This window comes from Podarcis filfolensis (assembly GCF_964270895.1).
Source record: "Podarcis filfolensis genome assembly, chromosome: 6".
NCBI lineage: Eukaryota > Metazoa > Chordata > Lepidosauria > Squamata > Lacertidae > Podarcis > Podarcis filfolensis.
This window is the reverse complement of record NC_139609.1, coordinates 98,515,814-98,534,722: the sequence shown is the minus strand read 5'-3', so window position 1 is coordinate 98,534,722 and position 18,909 is coordinate 98,515,814. Positions and strand designations below refer to the sequence as shown.

The window sequence follows — 18,909 nt, the reverse complement described above, 5'->3', positions numbered from 1 at the left end:
TCTATATCTATCTATCTATATCTATCATCTATCTATCATCTCTCTCCCTATCTATCTATCATCTATATCTATCTATCTATCATCTATATCTATCTATCATCTATCCATCTATCTATCTATCTATCTATCTATCTATCTATCATCTATCTATCTATCTATATCATCTATCTATCTATCATCTATCATCTATCTATCTATATCTATCTATCTATCTATCTATCTATCTATCTATCTATCTATCTATCTATCTATCATCTATCTATCTATCTATCTATCTATCTATCTATCTATCTAATCTATCATCTATATAAATGAAAGGAGTGAAAACCACATCCAAAAACCCCTTTGTCGTGTGAAATTCATCCTAAAACACTAGTGAGCTTTTAGGAGGACTAAATACACATATATTGCAAATTGCTGCATGAATGTGGACAACTGAAGTTAGGATTGGGAAAAATGGGAAACCTGGAGAGTGGAGATTGACAGCTCCCTCCCCCTGCCAGGCTCCAGTCTGACTGGTCTCCCTGCGGCCGGGTGTCGCCCTGTGACGCCTCCCCCGTGTTTGGGAATACGCCGACCTGGGTAGGGCTGTTGCTCTGGGGCCGGATTAGAAGGGAATCCAGTGAGCCGGCTTGTGACAAGCCTTAGCGCGTCCCCCGTGAGCCGGCCCCGCCTGCCTGGCCCTTTAAAAGCCACTGGGCTCGGCTGGCAGGGCTCAGACACGGCTCTGGCAGCACCATGAAGGCAGGTGGTCTCCTCCTCCTCCTCCTCCTCTCTGTGGCCCTGCTGGCCCTGGGGGCCCATGGCATGCCCTCTTTGGACGCCAAGGAAGCAGAAGGTGAGTACAGCTGGTCAGAGGGGAGCTTGGGGCTTCTGAGGTTGGGCTGGGGGCACCTTGGTCACTGGAACACAGGATTGTAGAGATGGAAGGGACCCAAAGGTCCTCTAGTCCAACCCCCTGGAATGCAGGAACCACAGCTCTAGAATCCCTGACCTCCAGTGAAGGAGAGTCCACCACCTTCCAAGGTAACCCATTCCACTGCCCAACAGCTCTTACTGTCAGAAAGCTCCTCCCAAGGTTTGTTTGGAATCTCCTTTCTTGTGACTTGAAGCCATGGGTTCAAGTCCTCCCTTCTGCATCAGCTTGCTCCATCTTCCAGGTGACAGCCCTCAGGTGGCTCTCATGTCACCTCTCAGCCTTCTCTTCTTCTGGCTCTGCAGCTCCTTTTCCGCCCCACCCCACCCCCAAGACACACACCTGAGGCAGCGGAGTCTTTTGTGGTCTGACCTGCCTCCTCTCTCCACCAGTGGTCTGTGGGTGAAGGCCAGGAACTGATGGGCCCCCTCTGGCACAATGTTTATATAGATGCCCCACAAGGTGCGCTGTCCAGACTGGGGTGGGGCTGTTTGTTTTTTAGGGGTGTGCACCAAGCAGCAGGCGAGCTGAGTATTGCTTCCCAAGATATCTTCCCTTGGAACTGATGGTGCTTTAGGGGGTGGGGGACTGCGTGCGCATAGGGGCACAGCCTGGGCAGGGCCCCTTCTGCACCAGCTGCTGTCTTTAAGTGCCAAAGAGAATAGAGGTAAGGGACCTGCTTGACATCAATGGGCAGGGAGTTCCAAAGTGAAACTGCTGCCATACGAAACAACCAAGTTCTTACAAATACAGAAGAGGTATTACGTGGTGCATCTTACGTTGTTGCCTCTTGCTCTTCTTTGTGGGAGGTGCTCTGGAAAGTGGCCTGTGTAAGTGGCCCTTTGTGGGTCCCTTAAGAATATAAGGAAATCCTGTTGGATGAGGCCAGTGACTCACCTAGTTCAGCATTCTGCTCTTACAGTGGCCAACCAGATGTTCATTATGGGAAAACCCATAAGCAGGATTAGAGCATGAGAACACTCTCCTCTCTTGATGTTCCCAGCAAGTGGCTTTGAGAAGCATTGAGCGGAGCCATCCTGGCTAGTAGCCAGCGAGAGCCCTCTCTGTGAATTTCTCTAATCCACTTTTTAAGTCGTCCAGCTTGGTGGCCCTCATTGCCTCCTGTGGCAGGGAGTTCCACAGTTTAACTCTGCACTGTGTGAAAAAGGATTTTCTTTTACTTGTCCTGAGTCTTCCAACATTCATCTTCGCAGGATGCCTATGAGTTCTCGTGTTAGGAGAGAGAGAAAGAGAGAGAGAGAGAGAGAGAGAGAGAGAGGGAGGGAGAGACTTTTCTCTCCCCCCTTTCTCCATGCCAGGCATTGTTTTATAAACTTCGACATGTTGCCTCCCAGGGCTTATGCACACCTCTGTTTGCTCCACTGCTCTCTCCTGGGAAAACCCAATCTTTAGCGCTGAATTGGAACAAACAGCAATCGGGTTTTCCACAAACTGCCATTTGTTCTGATTGATTACTAAAGAGCAGGTTTTCCAGGGGAAAGCGGTGAGACAAAAGCAAAACTGTTTGGACTCGTGCTTTGTAGACACAGGACAAGCGGAAGTGTAGATGATCACCTGGCCACCTTTAATCGAAACCCCAAAGTCCCAAACGCTGCAACCTTTGCTCCACCTCCTTGATAGTTTTGGCTGCCCTTCCCTGTCCCTTTGGTGAGCTTCACCTGTGGCTCTTGCAGGCAAGGACGGCAAGGAGGGCTACTGCTACAACGTGCCCCCCGTGGCGAACATCTTCGAAGAGAGGAACTGTAGCGCCTGCCTCCAAAACAAGTCCTGCTCCACCTGTGACAATGACTCCCAGTGCCCAGGCACCCAGAAGTGCTGCCCAGGGGACTGCGGCTACGTCTGCCAAGAAGCCGTCATTGGTGAGTGGGGTGCTGGGTGGGGGCCCTACCTGCCTGCCCCTTGCCTCTCCCCACGGCTTCCTTTCTGTGTCTTAGGGGATGTCCATGGGAGGCGGGCAATCTAAAAAGTTCACCCCACCAAAGGTCTCCTAAGTTCTTGTGGCAAGGATGGGAGACCCTATTCCTCAATTCTCGCTTTCTTTCACATTCGATAAATTTCTGCACCCAACCGCTGGACTCCTAAAGGATATTGTTTTTTAGTTTTATAAATTTTTATTAAGCTTTTCCTTTACAAAGAAATCCGTACAACCATGTTTACAAATTTCCTGTTTTTGAACTTCCACCAGCACATCCCTCGATCATCCATTTTTCTTATCTTCACACATTTTCTATATGATATTGCCAATTTAATATTATCTTTCCATCTCTATTTCTTTTTTACAATATACCTTATACTATCACAAAGCCTCCTTAAAACCCACTTTCTTTCTCGCTTTCTTTCACATTCGATAAATTTCTGCACCCAACCGCTGGACTCCTAAAGGATATTGTACATGATTGGCGCAGATCCCCCCCCCTTTTGCTATACTGAATCATGTTATTGGGTCCCCCCATATGGCTGCAATCGTATAGACATATGTAATTTAAACATGATATTCAACCCTTATTCCGAGCCATATGTGAAAATGCTTTGGATTGGAACACTAAAACATCGTACCTTATACGGCCCTTAAATTGCTTAGTTTTTAAAATTTTTCTTTTAGAGAGCTGCTGAAAACTGTTAGAATACTAAATTCCAAGGGTCACTAACACTCGGGTCCAGCGCCGAGGGCCTTCTGGCAGTTCCCTCCCTGCGAGAAGCCAAGTTACAGGGAACCAGGCAGAGGGCCTTCTCGGTGGTGGCACCCGCCCTGTGGAACGCCCTCCCACCAGATGTCAGAGATAAACAACTACCAGACATTTATAAGACATCTGAAGGCAGCCCTGTTTAGGGAAGCTTTTAATGTTTGATGCATTACTGTATTTTAATATTTTGTTGGGAGCGACCCAGAGTTGCTGGGTAAGCCCAGCCAGATGGGTGGGGTATAAATAATAAATTATAATATTATTATTATTAACTTCCAGTCCATGCAAAAGGTGCAGGTGCAAGTCAGTTATTATTTGGGAATTGCAAGAAGCATCCCTGCCACTGAGTGCTGTTCCCCCACCCATATGTTTATTTATTTCATGAGATTTCTAAACTGCAAAGCATAGCCACTGTGGCTAACAGCCCTAGGTAGCCCCACACCTCTCAGGGGGCAGTACAGGCCTCTTTGGGACCCACTGATCTAGTCAGCCGGGGGACCTGCTTTCAGCCACCCAAACACCCCAGCTCAGCGAGGGCTTGGCAAGTTGGGGTTTCCAGGCCAGCTGCATGTTCTGGCTTGTCTTTGTCTGGGGAGCCCAAGGCTGACCAGAGGGAGGAGGGAGGTTGCAGGGTCCCACAGAGTGCCCAGGCAGCAGCATCCACGTGGGACAAAAGTGATGGATGGGGCAGGTGAGGAGGAGAAGGAGGGGGCCAGGAGCCTCGGCTGGTTGGAGCGAGCCGTGGGTTTCTTAGGGACCTGGTTCAGCTCCTGAAGGCTGCATCCGGCCATGTTCAAAGTGCGAAAAATAATATTGGGTGTGGGATTCTCAAGCAACAACTGGATAATTGCTGCCTTTAAAAAGTCATAGAATTGTAGAGTTCAGGGACTGACAAGCGCCATCCTGTAATGCAGGAATTACAGTTGAAGATTCCCAGCAGCTCAAGTCATCACAAGGTGTGCGTGTGTTTTAAAAGGGACCTTCAAAATGCAATTTTGAAAAATCTGTCTTCAGAACATTACTCATTCCTTGGTGGTCCTGGAGATTCTGACTTTCAGGGAATGGAGAGACTGAGGTGTTGGGAGACCCCACCAATGGGAAATGGGAATTGTAGTTTTCCTGCTACAGGACACAGACGTGTGGCAAGTGTAAACTGCTTGACATTTGAGGGGTTCTTCGCCCGTCTTCCTTGCTGCGCTCCCCTACAGGGCAGACTTTCCTTGCTCTTAACATTCCAAAACGGGGAGAATTCCAACAGGTACAATTTCTCCAAGCCCGGCGCTGTGTCGGCGAAGGGAGCCGTGCCTGCAGAAATTCTCCACTCTGCGCAGCAGTGCCTGCAATGGAATCTGGAAAGCAGCCAGTAGCTTCCTGTGCCAAATCCCTCCTCACACCTGAGACATTCAGCTTGAAGGTGTGAGCACCTGTGTCTCGGGAAGGGAGGGAGGAGAAAGAGGGCGACCTGTGTCCCCACACCCTTCAGTGTGCCTCGCCTCACCTTTCTTTGTGGTTCTGTGTCTTGCGCTGGGTGGGAACCGCCTCTGACTGCCTCACGAGGAGGGCTGGGTCAGGCTGGCAACATTACACCAAAACAACATCTCAGAACCAGGATGATGCAAATGCCATGAGTTTCTCCATTGTCCTCACCTTCCTCAGCACCACACATCACCAGCTGCCTGTTGCCAGCTGTTGCCAATGCACCTGTGGCTGTTCATAGGCAGGAGAACTCACCTGCGCAGCTGTGACTTGAAGCCCTTCCAACTTTGTGTGTGAGAGAACAAGCTTGGCTTGAGCCTTTACTTGTGTCCCCAAAGGTACAAAGTGAAAGAAACTTCTGCCCATATTCAAAAGCAAATTTGGAGCAAAATTATGGTGTGTGTTTTTAAAAAAACAAAGCAAGTAAGAACATAAGAAGTGCCAATCTCCCCTCCTGCCTTTTCCAGCAACTCATACTCAGAAGCATTATTGCTTCCAGCTGTGGAGGCCTCGGTCCAGTATACCTGAAGGAGCGTCTCCACCTCCATCGTTCAGCCCAGACACTGAGGTCCAGCTCCAAGGGCCTTCTGGCGGTTCCCTCCCTGTGGGAAGCAACATTACAGGGAACCAGGCAGAGGGCCTTCTCGGTGGTGGCACGCGCCCTGTGGAATGCCCTCCCACCAGATGTCAAAGAGATAAACAACTACCAGACTTTTAGAAGACATCTGCTCTGTTTAGGGAAGCTTTTAATGTTTAATAGGTTATTGTACCGGTATTTTAGTGTTCTGTTGGAAGCCGCCCAGAGCGGCTGGGGAAACCCAGCCAGATGGGCAGGGTATAAATAATAAATTATTATTATATTATTATCATGGCTAGCAGACAGACGTATCCTCCATGAAATTGGCTAATCCTTTTTCATAGAATTGCAGAATTGTAGAGTTGGAAGGGTCAACAAGGGATCATCTAGACCAGGGGTTGTCTACCTGGTCCCTGCCGCCCACTAGTGGGCGTTTCAGGATTCTAGGTGGGCGGTGGTGGGTTCTACAACACAAGTTGAATCCTCCTTCCATCGAGCGCTGGTGGGCAGTAAGGAAATTTTACCATCAAGAAAGATGCATAAGTGGGCAGTAGGGATAAAACGGTTGACTACCCCTGGTCTCGTCCAGCCCCCTGCAGTGCGGGAATCTTTTGCCCCAAATGGGACTTGAACCCCAACCCTGACATTCAGAGTCTCATGCTCTCTGCTGACTGAGCTATCAGTTGGTGGCTGCCACCGTCTCCTGCAGAAGTGAGTTCCGTAGTTTCCATCCCTTTGTTTGTACTCTTTTCAGGGCCGGATTTAGGTTTGATGAGGCCCTCAGCTCCTGAAGGTAATGGGGCCCTTTCTATGTCCAGCTGTCCTTTGCCAAGAACAAATTGTCGCTGTTTTTTGTGTTGCTATATGGTAATTTATGGACCTAATAGGTATCTCAAGCTGTTTGCACATAACAATCAGGAGCCTACACAACACAAAACACTGTTGCTGTATGTAGGTTTTATCATATTTGTTTTTTATCTTATATTTTGGAAATGTACATCCAGTTTTTTATCATTTAAATGGTTTTGGGGCCCCCAAGCGAGTGGGGCCCTAAGCTAGAGCTTGTTTAGCTTATAGGTAAATCCGGCGCTGACTCCTGGCCTTTCCCACTTTTAAAATTGGTTTATGTGAGACGTATGACCGTGGTGTTTACCACCTTGTCTCATTTGACAATTCTCTTTTTGCTCTTTCTAAAACCTTGAGGCACAATTTGGACCAGGAGAACTGAAAAGGAAGGCGAGGACAGCTGGCATTTTTGGGGCATGAGCTCAGCCATGGTTTTTCCACCCGAGGGTGACATTTGTCACCAGCCAGCACATGCCTGAGCGTAAACATCTGAGGCCTCCCTGAGTTTGTCTGTGCATTTCCAGATCCGGTTTGTCCGGTTATGCAAAGAATTCTCCTCCGTCCTTCTTTCTCCCCTGCATGCCAAAAAGATCGATCAATAGGGTAGAGAATTAAAGGCTGCCAACAAAGGTGGGGGCCTTCTGACGTTTCCGTCCTCCTAAGGCCTGCCTCACATCGCTTTGCACCCTCCCTTCTCTCCCTCTCTCTGGACCCCACAGACTTCTGCCGCCTGCCCTCGGTCTGCGGAAACTGCAAGGCGATGTTCGCTCGCTACTTCTACAACGCCTCCACCCAGAAATGCGAGCAGTTCGTCTATGGCGGCTGCGGTGGGAACAAGAACAATTTTGACACGGTAGACGACTGCATCCGAACCTGCGGGAAGTCCCGTGAGTACGCACTTTTAAGCTTAGCATGAGCCTACAGTGTGATGCTGCAGCAAAAAAGACAAAGGCTATTCCAGGGTGCATCAGCAGAGGTCTAGTGTGGTGTAGTGGTTAAGAGCGGTAGACTCGTAATCTGGGGAACCGGGTTCGCTTCCCCGCTCCTCCACATGCAGCTGCTGGGTGACCTTGGGCCAGTCACACTTCTCTGAAGTCTCTCAGCCCCACTCACCTCACAGAGTGTTTGTTGTGGGGGAGGAAGGGAAAGGAGAATGTTAGCCGCTTTGAGACTCCTTAAAGGGAGTGAAAGGCGGGATATCAAATCCAAACTCTTCTTCTTCTTCTAGTGCCCAGATCAAGGGGAGCCATAGGAGCCCTCTACTCTGCCTTGGTCATATCCCACCCAGAGTCCTCTTTTGGGCACCATTTCTTAAGGAGGATATGGACAAGCTGGAAGGTGTGCAGAAGGGGGTGACCAAGATGATCAAGGGCCTGGAAACCAAGCCTCATGAGGAATGGTTGAGGGAGCTGGGTGTGTTTAGCCTGGAGAAGAGAAGACTGAGAGGTGATATGAGGAAGGGCAATATAGCTCAGTGGTAACAGCATTTATCTTGCAAGCAGAAGGTCCCAGATTCAATGGCACCTCCAGGTGGAGTTGAGAGAGACTCCTGCCTGAAATCCTGCAGAGCCGTTGCTGCCAGTCGGCGTAGACTAGGCTTCCTCAACCTCGTCCCTCCAGATGTTTTTGGCCTACTACTCCCATGATCCCTAGCTAGCAGGACCAGTGGTCAGGGATGATGGGGATTGTAGTCTCAAAACATCTGGAGGGCCGAGGTTGAGGAAGCCTGGTGTAGACAATACTGAGCAACATGGAACAATGGTTTGATTCAGTATAGGGCAGTTTCCTGGATTCCTATATGGTCGCCATCATCAAATCTCTGAAGGGGTGTGATATGGAGGATGGAGCAGCTGGAGTGTTTCTTCGGAGCTTCTTGGTGCAGCTATCCAGCTGTGCAGGGGATCGATATTTGGACCCACCAAGCTCCAGAGGAGGACATGACTTGCCCTTTCTCTAAATTGTCCTCCTTTCTTTTCCAGGGACGGCCTAGACTGAGAAAGCCATCGGGGCAGACCTGTCCCCTCGCTGCGAGACCTGACTCCGTCCTCCTCTCAGCAGCTGCACCTTCTTTCCTGGCCTGGTGGAGAAGGGGCTCAGAGACCCCTGACATCTTTGACTCTGCTTCAGAAAATGGGGTGAGGGGAGCAAGGGATCCTGGGTGCGTTCTCTGCCTGCTCTCCAGCCTGCCAGCTCCTTGATCGTGGGTTCCTGGGAATGCCTCACCCTCTGCAATGCGTCCGACATGTTTCTGCATGAAAGCAATACCTGTGTCGAAAGCCCGTGTCACAATCGATACTTAACCCCCGTTCGACACTTCTCTGCTGTTTCCTGTTTCCAGAGTGATAGTCCTGGCAGGGGAGACCAAGAATTTCTGCTTCAGGCCTCTTGGTCCACATCTTCGTAGATCCTTGATCCTGTGGAGAAGTCTAGGGATCTCCAAAATCATAGAATTGTAGAGTTCTAGTCCAACCTGCTGCAATGCAGATTCCCTGACAGGTGGCCATCAAACCTCCAAGGAAGGAGATCATTTTACCCAAGGAGCGCTGCTGGATGACTCGCTGACGTGGCTGGCCCCTCTCGTGGTTTCCGTTGCTCCCCGAATGTTGCTTGCAGCCCCCATTGCCTGCTCCCCTGCAATTGTCTCTGACCTCGGTAACAACCTGAGTGGCGTGAGATGCACTTGTTTGCACTTTGGAAAGGGAGAAGGGCTTTGCTAGGATATACGGCTGCACACCCCACCCAAGGAAATGAGAAGCAAAAACTGCATTTGTCCAAGCAAAGCTCATAGCAGATCCTCTCCCCCATTTGGAAACTGAGCCATGCAAGGCAGGTGCCCCTGAGAAAAAGATGTCACCTTATGTCCAAGATACAGAAAAAGGCAGATATTGGCCGCCTCCTGAGTGTTAAGTTCCTAGAATCCTAGAACAGTAGAGTTGGACCCTAAGAGTCATGGGCGTAGCCAGGATCTTTGCTGGGGGGGGGGGAAGAACCTCAGTTAGCTATGTATTTTTTAATTTTTTTATTGATTTAGGGGGGCAGCTGCCCCTCCCTGCCCCCTGGCTACACACATGCCAAGGGTCATCTAGTCTCTCTGTTGATGAGTTGGTGCTTTCTAAATACTCAAATAAAGAAATGAATAAACAGATTTTGGCTGGTGCTCATGAATGAATGGGTACCGACTGTCACCCGTTGGTGGGTCTATGTTCCAGGCAGCACTTGCCAAAGCCACAGATGCGTAGGCAGAGAGGGAGGGAGCTGGACAAGGGGGGGGGGACAGGGAACCAGTCTTGTCTGTGATGCCAGCCCTTCTTAGGTACTCCTTAAAGGTAAAGGGCCCCCTGACCATTAGGTCCAGTCGCGGACGACTCTGGGGTTGTGGTGCTCATCTCTCTTTACTGGCCGAGAGAGCCGGCGTACAGCTTCCGGGTCATGTGGCCAGCATGACTAAGCCGCTTCTGGCGAACCAGAACAGCGCACGGAAACGCCGTTTACCTTCCCGCCAGAGCGGTACCTATTTATCTACTTGCAGTTTGACATGCTTTCAAACTGCTAGGTTGGCAGGAGCAGGGACCGAGCAACAGGAGCTCACCCCGTCACGGGGGTTCAAACCACTGACCTTCTGATCGGCAAGTCCTAGGCTCTGTGGTTTAACCCACAGCGCCACCCACGTCCCTTTGCAGATCTTTCTCCGGCGTCCTCAGGTTCAGGTCCTGGCCAGCAGAGAGAGCTGTACCAGCTGCTTGCCTTATTTGAAGGCAGAAGTTCCCAAGCTGTAGCAGTGAGACCTGGACAGTGCTGGATTTACGTAAAAGCTAAACAAGCTATAGCTTAGGGCACCACTCTCTTGGGGCCCCCCAAAAAATTTAAAGGAAAAAAACACCTGGATGTACATTTCCATAATATAAGATAAAAAACAAATGTAATAAAACCCACATACAGCAACAGTGTTTTGTGTTGTGTCGGCTCCTGTGATGTGAGTCATGGGCCTGCTAGCCTGTTCCCTAAAATATCACTGGTTTGCTCCTTTCTATATATAGGGTGCCGACATTCTGCACGGACTGGTTGCAGGGCAACATGTGCAAATGGCTTGAGATACCTATTAGATCCATAAATTACCATATAGCATATATTCAACACAAAAAAGCAACAATTTGTTGTTGACAAAGGGCAGCTGGACATAGAAAGGGCCCCATTCCCTTCAGGAGCTAAGGGCCTCATCAAACCTAAATCCGGCCCTGGCCCTGACCCAGAGGACGCCATGACCCTCCTCCTGCTTCAAAAAGCCCTTTCAGAGCTCCTTTGCATGCCCTCAGGCTAGAAGCTCAAACCTTCAGCAGGAATCACCCACCGCCCTGCAATTTTCAGATCCTTTGATTCAGAAGAATTTGGGGTCTGGAAGATCCCCACAAAGCCGCCTTCCGCATGGCACCAGCAGGCGACAAAGCTGAGAGGGGAGTGGGCCGGCCTTGGAGTCTGTGCTGAAGCTGCTCACAAAACCTTGGGGTACGTCTTGTGGAAAGGGGAGCATGGCGAGCGATTCTACCACGAGCCCCCCAGGCCCAGCAGGCTCAGAGCAGTGGGGCAGTGTTGCGGTGCTGTGAGTTTTGGGGTCAGTCTGGATGATGCCCCTTCCGGTTCTTGGGAGCCTACGAGGGTGGAATGGATGGACGCCAGCTTGCCAAACAAGTCTTTTTGTCCAGACAAGTCTTTTTGCACCACCATTAGCTGAACTGAAGTATCTTCTCTGTGCCATAGGACAAATGGGGGGGGGCTTTCTTCCACCCCCTTACCTAGCTGCTAGGTAGGTGTTATGTACTGAGTTGAATAGGATCCAGAAGGCAGCAGTCTGATTGGTCCTAGAACAATAGGATTCAGAATGCAGCAGTCTGATTGGTCCTAGAACAATAGGATCCAGAATGCAGCAGTCTGATTGGTCCTAGAACAATAGGGTCCAGAATGCAGCAGTCTGATTGGTCCTAGAACAATAGGGTCCAGAATGCAGCAGTCTGATTGGTCCTAGAACAATAGGGTCCAGAATGCAGCAGTCTGATTGGTCCTAGAACAATAGGGTCCAGAATGCAGCAGTCTGATTGGTCTTAGAACAATAGGACCCAGAATGCAGCAGTCTGATTGGTCCACAAGAGCCACCCAATCCAGCTCCAGGTGGAAGTGAATCCGCAACCTGATTGGCCTACAGGAGAATCCCGGAATTAGCCAATCACGTGGGGCCCATTGTGTAAATAATGTATATAAAGCTGACATTCTGGGGGAACTTCCATTCCTCCTCACCACTATGAGCTGAATAAAGAGCATGAAATCCAGTCTCGACTCCGAGTATATTTCAGTAGGAGTCAACTGAGATGGAAGTAGGCTGGAAGCTGGACACACTGAGACCTGCTTGCTCTGTGCTGGAGCCAAAGCTGCAACTAACAGAGAAGCAAGAGCTGTTTGGGTGTCGATGCTGTGAGACCCCAACCCCATCCTGTTCTCTGGATGTACATGAGTGTAAATAAAACCCTCTAGTCTAAATAAACCGCAGTCTCTGCTGACCTTTATTCCAAGGAAACTGTGCCTGCAACTCCAGGAGCCCATCACCGTTTGGCGATTGGAGTGTCATGTAAAAACGCAATCACCAGATTTTCCAGGCTGCAGATAAGGCAGTGATTTTTTATTTTTAAAATTTTATTAAATGTTTTCACATAACAAATTATTCCAACAAATCATCTTCATTCTGTTTCTCCCCATTTTTCCCCTCCCCCTCCCTACGATTTCCCTCAGCTCCTCTCTCTGATTTTTTAACACATATTATTCTCTGCATGCTATAAAAATCTAAAGATCCTCAACTTATCTATCTATTAGATTAGTAACAATAAGTTTGTGTATGTTTATTCAAAACCTGCCTAGGAGTCCAGTTTATTTTGTTGTTTTTTAAAATAATTTGTAAAAGGTTCCCATTCTTCTTTAAAGTCACAGTTGTCCTTATCTCGCAATTTATATGTCAAATTCGCGATAAGTAAGGCGATACGGCAGTGGTTTTATTGCAGGGTGCACAAGGCTCCGCTTAACCCTCCAAGCAAACCAGCAGCTGAAGCAGCCTTATAATGGTGAATCCTCAAAAATGACTGAAAAGCATTAAAAATACAAAATTCACTGTGGTTCTGCCACACCCCAGCAGAAGCCTGCTCCCTAACAACTCCCACCCCCCACAACAAGAATCCTGGCTGTGCCCATGCCAGCAAGGCATATGGTGAGTACCAGAAGCAGAGTCAGGTCCCTGCCCCTAAAAGCTTACAATATGTTGGGAGGCAGGGAGGGTAACGAAGGATGATTGCATTGTGCAAAGACTTGCAGAAAAGGAGTTTTGAGGAATGAGAGAGATGATATCACACGGCTATTCTCTGGAAGGGAGGGAGGACACAGAATCATGAAACTGTAGAGTCGGTAGGGACCCCAGGGGTCATCTAGTCCAACCCCTGCAATTCAAGAATCACCATTTTTATTGTCACATGACCTTTCTATCCCACCCAACAGAATCATAGAATAACAGAACTGTAGTGTTGCCTAAGCTGGGAGATGGGTGACTTGCCCAAGGTCACCTGGTGGGCTTCATGGCAGAGTGCTCTAACCACTGCACCGCACTGCCAGAAGGGGCAGCAAGGGAGAAGGAGCCTCTCTGAGGGAGAAGGGACCCTTCTGAGAGCTGTGGCTGGAGAAGCAAAGATCGAGGTCTTAAGATATAAGTGTGGTCAAGCAAGGGGGAGAAAGAGAGGAGAAGGGAGGAGGAGTCAGGCTTGGGTTGGTGGTTTCTTCTTTGGAGGGTCCCAGGAGCTTTGCATCTTGCCTTGGAGGGGGGTCACTGTCTACCTGTAAAAAGAAGAGAAGCACCCCCATCAGTCTCAGAGGGCTCATCTTACCAGCTGGAGTTTTGGAAAATGATAAACCCACCAGAAGAGCCTCCTGGGTCAGGCCAGGGACCCACCTAGACCAGCATCCTGGGCACACAGTGGCCAAACAGATTCCTGTGGGAAATCAGCTTGCAGGATCTCTTGCGGTTTCCAGAAACTGGCAGCCAGACTGGTGACTGGGAGCGGCCGCTGAGACCACACAACACCAGTCTTGAAAGACCTACATTGGCTCCCAGTACGTTTCCCAGCACAATTCAAAGTGTTGGTGCTGACCTTAAAAGCCCTAAATGGAATCGGTCCAGTATACCTGAAGGAGCGTCTCCACCTCCATCGTTCTGCCCGGACACCTGGGTCCAGCTCTGAGGGCCTTCTGGTGGTTCCCTCCCTGCGAGAAGCCAAGTTACAGGGAACCAGGCAGAGGGCCTTCTTGGTGGTGGCACCCGCCCTGTGGAACACCCTCCCACCAGATGTCAAGGAGATAAACAACTACCAGACTTTTAGAAGACATCTGAAGGCAGCCCTGTTTAGGGAAGCTTTTAATGTTTAACAGACCATTGTATTTTAATACTTTGTTGGAAGCCGCCCAGAGTGGCTGGGGAAACGCAGTCAGACGGGCTGGGTATAAATAATAAATAATAAATTATTATTATTATTATTATTATTATTATTATTATTATTATTATTATTATTATTACCATGAGCTGCACAGAACTGTAGGCAGTCTTCTTTCGTCAAAAAGTTGTTTCCGTTGCCTCCGTGCCCTCGATAGATAAACCCCTCACAGGTCCTGGAGGTTGGGCTGTAGTAGAAGCGAGTGCGCAGAGCATCCCCATTTCCTTGATGCTTTGGGAGCTGGCAGACACCTGGAACAAAACAGCAGGAATTTGCCAAAATCTCCCTCTGTGCAGGCACAGGGCCTTCTTGGTGGTGGCGCCCTCCCTGCAGAACCCCTCCCATCAGATGTCAAGGAAATAAGCAGCTACCTGACTTTTAGAAGACTTCTGAAGTCAGCCCTGTTTAGGGAGGGCTTTAAAGGCTCGGTGTTTTCATTATGTTTTTATTTCATTTTCATTTTTTAAATTTTGTGTCTTTTATTCTCAGGACTGTTTTTAGGAGATTGAACTTCGTTTGACTTCACACAGAATATTTTCTGACAAAGGGAAGAGCCATGTAGAATCAGATGCACAAGTAGCATATTTTTTAATCAGAAATGTAAGAGAACTTTTAAAAAGATGAATTTAATTTAATGAAAATGGGGGTGGGGAGAAATTTATTATGTTTTTAGTTATGCTGTAAACCGCCCAAAATGGCTGGAGAAACCCAGCCAGATGGACGGGGTATAATAATAATAATAATAATAATAATAATAATAATAATAATAATAATAATAATAATATATTTAAGAGAATACTGTAAACAACCATGTGGCCCCTGCAAGACTGTCCATGAGGGAATATGGCCCTCAGGCGTAACGGGCTCCTCAGCCTGGTCTAGGGCCTTTTCAGTGGTGGCTCCACATCTGTGGAACTCCTTGCCCAAGGCAGTCTGTTTTGCCTGCTCCCTTCTGGACTGTAGACAGCAGGTGGAAAACATTTGTTTCAAAGAGCTTTATTATTATTTTTTAAAAGATATTTATTGAAGTTTTACAAAAACATAAATTTAAAAAATCATATAAAAAGAAAGGAATACAATAAAAAAAAACATAGAAAAATACATAAAATAAGAAAAAGAAGAGTAAAAACAAATCCATTTTTGTAACCCTAACTCATTATCTTATTTCCTTGGCCTCCTCACACCTCCCCTTTTTGTATCCCCATTTAAATAATCAAATCAGCAAATCCTTACCCTCTTTCGTTTATCTTAACTCTATATCTTAACATATTATAACTCTATATTTTCATCCATTATCAATTCAGTTTTGCATACTCTTATTAACTTTGTTGCTAATGCCACTTATTTTCAATCCAACATCATTTTAACATTCATTAATTTTACAGTGTTTCTGCAGATAGTCTTTAAATTTCTTCCAGTCTTCTTCCACCAACTCCAAAGAGCTTTAGACTGTAGGAAACTTTAGCCCATGAGTAGACAAACTAAGGCCCAGGGGCTGGATCCGGCCCAATTGCCTTCTAAATCTGGTTCGCGGAATGTCCGGGAATCAGCTTGTTTTTACATGAGTAGAATGTGTCCGTTTATTTAAAATGCATCTCTGGGTTATTTGGGGGACATAGGAATTTGTTCATTCCCCCCCCCCAATATAGTTCAGCCCCCCACAAGGTTTGAGGGACAGTGGACCGGCCCCCTGCTCAAAAAGTTTGCTGACCTCTCATTCCTTGGCCCTTCTTTCATCTTGCATACAGTATTTCACAGCATTCATAAAGCAAACAGAGAAAGGGATGAATTTACCCTCCCCGTCCCCAGCTCACTGCACTGCCCCCTGCCTGCTCACCAGGATCCGCGCACGTCTGCAGGCAACTCAGCTGCGTCCCAAAGTTGTTCCTGTTGCCCCCGCAGCCTCGGTAGAGAAACTTCAGACACTGCCCCGTGTGGGGGCTGTGGTGGAATCGAAGGGTGGAGTTGTCGCAATGGCCGGGGTCACTGGGGAGGCTGCAGAAATCTAGGCATGGAGGAGAGACCCGTTTTACAGACTGTGGCGAGGTCAGAGAATCATAGAATGGTAGAGTTGGAAGGGACCCCAAGGGTCATCTAGTCCAACCCCCAGCAGGAAGGATTCTCAGCTCAAGCATCCATGACAGATGACCACCCAAGCTCTGCTTAAAAACCCCCAGGAAAGGGGACACTGGGTGGCGATGGCACTGTGGTCGCAATATGTATGGCGCTCAGATTCACAACAGCAATAAGATGACATGGGTGGAAATGTAAAAAGATAAAATAAACTTTGGGGAGTTATTTATAATGAGCTAAAAAGAATAACATTTAAACTAGCTGACAAACTGGGATGTGTCCAGAGGAGGGCAACCAAAATGGTCAAAGGCCTGGAAACGATGCCTTATGAGGAACGGCTAAGGGAGCTGGCCATGTTTAGCCTGGAGAAGAGGAGGTTAAGGGGTGATATGATAGCCATGTTCAAATATATAAAAGGATGTCACATAGAGGAGGGAGAAAGGTTGTTTTCTGCTGCTCCAGAGAAGCGGACACGGAGCAATGGATCCAAACTACAAGAAAGAAGATTCCACCTAAACATTAGGAAGAACTTCCTGACAGTAAGAGCTGTTCGACAGTGGAATTTGCTGCCAAGGAGTGTGGTGGAGTCTCCTTCTTTGGAGGTCTTTAAGCAGAGGCTTGACAACCATATGTCAGGAGTGCTCTGATGGTGTTTCCTGCTTGGCAGGGGGTTGGACTCGATGGCCCTTGTGGTCTCTTCCAACTCTATGATTCTATGATTCTAAGATTCTAACTTTCATCAAAAAACCAGAAGCCTTCCTTTTAGGCATCATGGCGGCAGATATTCCGAAGGAACTGAGGAGGGTATTCGTGCATGCAACCACCGCCGCGAAAATGCTGATAGCCAAATGGTGGGACACAAAATGCCAGCTAAAATGGCATGGCAGGCGAAATTATTTGGCCATGTAGAATTGGCAAAGATGACAGGGAAAATTAGGAAGAAGACAAAGCAAAAGTTTAACAAAGAATGGGATGCGTACAGATTATATTTAAAAGAACATTGTTCACATATGAAATCTTTGATGTGCTTTGATTAACTTCTGCAATGTTGTATGCTACAAAGATTATAGATAATTTATGATAAGTTAAAGGTCACACAATATGCAGTCAACAAGGAAACGAAGAACCCATGCTGAGGGTGACGGAAGTCTCAACGTATGGAAGAATTTATTTTATATGTAACATTTCGTTTGTAGTTGATGTGTTTTGTTTTTCCTTTGGTTCTTTTTGTGGGGAATGGATTCAATATTTAAAATCGATAAAGATTAAATTGGAGAGAGAGAGAGAGAGAGAGAGAGAGAGAGAGAGAGAGAGAGAGAGAGAGGACATTGGAAGAGCCAAAGGAGGTCAGGAGAAATAAGCAGGGTGGGAGGGGAGTGTTGGTGGGTGGGTGGGAAACATTAAACTAATAATAATAGTAATAATAGTAATAATAATAATAATAATATAATAATAATAATAATTTATTTATACCCCGCCCATTTGGCTGGGTTTCCCCAGCCACTCTGGGCGGCTTCCAACCAAATATTAAAATACAGTAATACATAAACTAAGAACATAAACACATCTCATTCAGCATCCTGTGTTCACAGCAGCCAGCCAGAGGCTTGTGAGAAACACAGGAGCAGGATCTGAGCTCAAGAGCAACTCTGCCCTCTTGTGGCTTTCCAGCAAGTGGCCTTTGAAACCATTCACTGCCTCTGACTGTAGAGGCAGAGCAGAGCCATTCTGCCTAGGAGCCATCCATAGCCCTCTCCTCCTGCTTAAATCAATCCAAACCTCTTTTAAAGCCATCTGATTAGCCCAGCGGTTTTCAACCAGTGTGCCATGGCACCCTGGGGTGCCTTGAAGGACGGTGCTGTGGGCAACACTGGCCTCCATCCCTCTTTCCTTCCATCCCTCCTCTGATGCCTCTTGCATCTCTGCTTCCCAAAGGCTTGAGCAGCTGGAGGGGCGTAGGAAGGGGGCAGTGGGGCGGTCCGCCCTGGGTGTCATCCTAGAGGGGGGGTGACAAAATCTGCCCTGGGCGGATCGCTGCCCTGCCCCCCTGGGTGCCAATCACCGTGCCAATCGCCTCCCTGGGTGGATCACTGCCACACCCCCTGGGTGCCGATTGCCACACCAATTGCCACACCAATTGCCACCCTGGGTGGCTCGCCGTGCCCCCCGGGTGCACGGGATGTGTTCTGCTCTGGGTGCCCGAGTGGCTAGCTGCACTACTGAGGTGAATGGTGCCTCTGGGGCTGGCCAGGGGGTGCTGGTGGCCAGGAACTGAGGTGTCCGTGGAGTAAGCAAGCAAGCAAGCAAGCGGGAGCCCAGACAGGCAGTCCACCAGCCCTTGTTACTGGGAATGGACAGACAAGCCCACAGGGGCAGGGTGAGGAGGCACCTCTCTATGGGGCAGATAGGGGGCAGCTCAAAGACAGGAGTGGCAGCAGCGGCTGCTGGAGGGATTCCCAAGGAGGCTGAGGGAACACTCCACAAGGGAGGATGTTTGAAAAGGGTTGGGGGCTGCTGGCTTTGCGGTCAAGGGAGCTGTGGACTCGCAAAGGCTGAAAACCTCTGGATCAGCCAAACGATTTGTATAACTTGAAGAGAGAGAGAGAGAGAGAGAGAGAGAGAGAGAGAGAATGCTAAAAACACTCAGAGGAATGTTTGCCATCCTAGAGGCATCACCAGCCTGTTGAGAAAACTTGGGAAGGTGCCTTCACATCACAGACTTTACACTTACCAGGAACAGAATGGGATGCCAGCTCCGTCAGAAGCTCCTCATCAGCTCCTAAATGAAGAGATAATGGC

General features: G+C 48.4%; 1 protein-coding gene across 1 annotated transcript; it reads left to right on the top strand.

Moving 5' to 3' along the window:
* The first annotated feature begins 593 nt into the window (after window positions 1-593).
* LOC310764779 (eppin-like) lies at window positions 594-9,666 on the top strand. The gene is made up of 4 exons (XM_083619270.1): window positions 594-838; window positions 2,611-2,796; window positions 7,240-7,407; window positions 8,500-9,666. The coding sequence occupies exons 1-4, from the start codon at window positions 739-741 to the stop codon at window positions 8,508-8,510; spliced, it is 465 nt and encodes a 154-aa protein (XP_083475396.1). The 5' UTR covers window positions 594-738; the 3' UTR covers window positions 8,511-9,666.
* The last annotated feature ends 9,243 nt before the right edge of the window (window positions 9,667-18,909 follow it).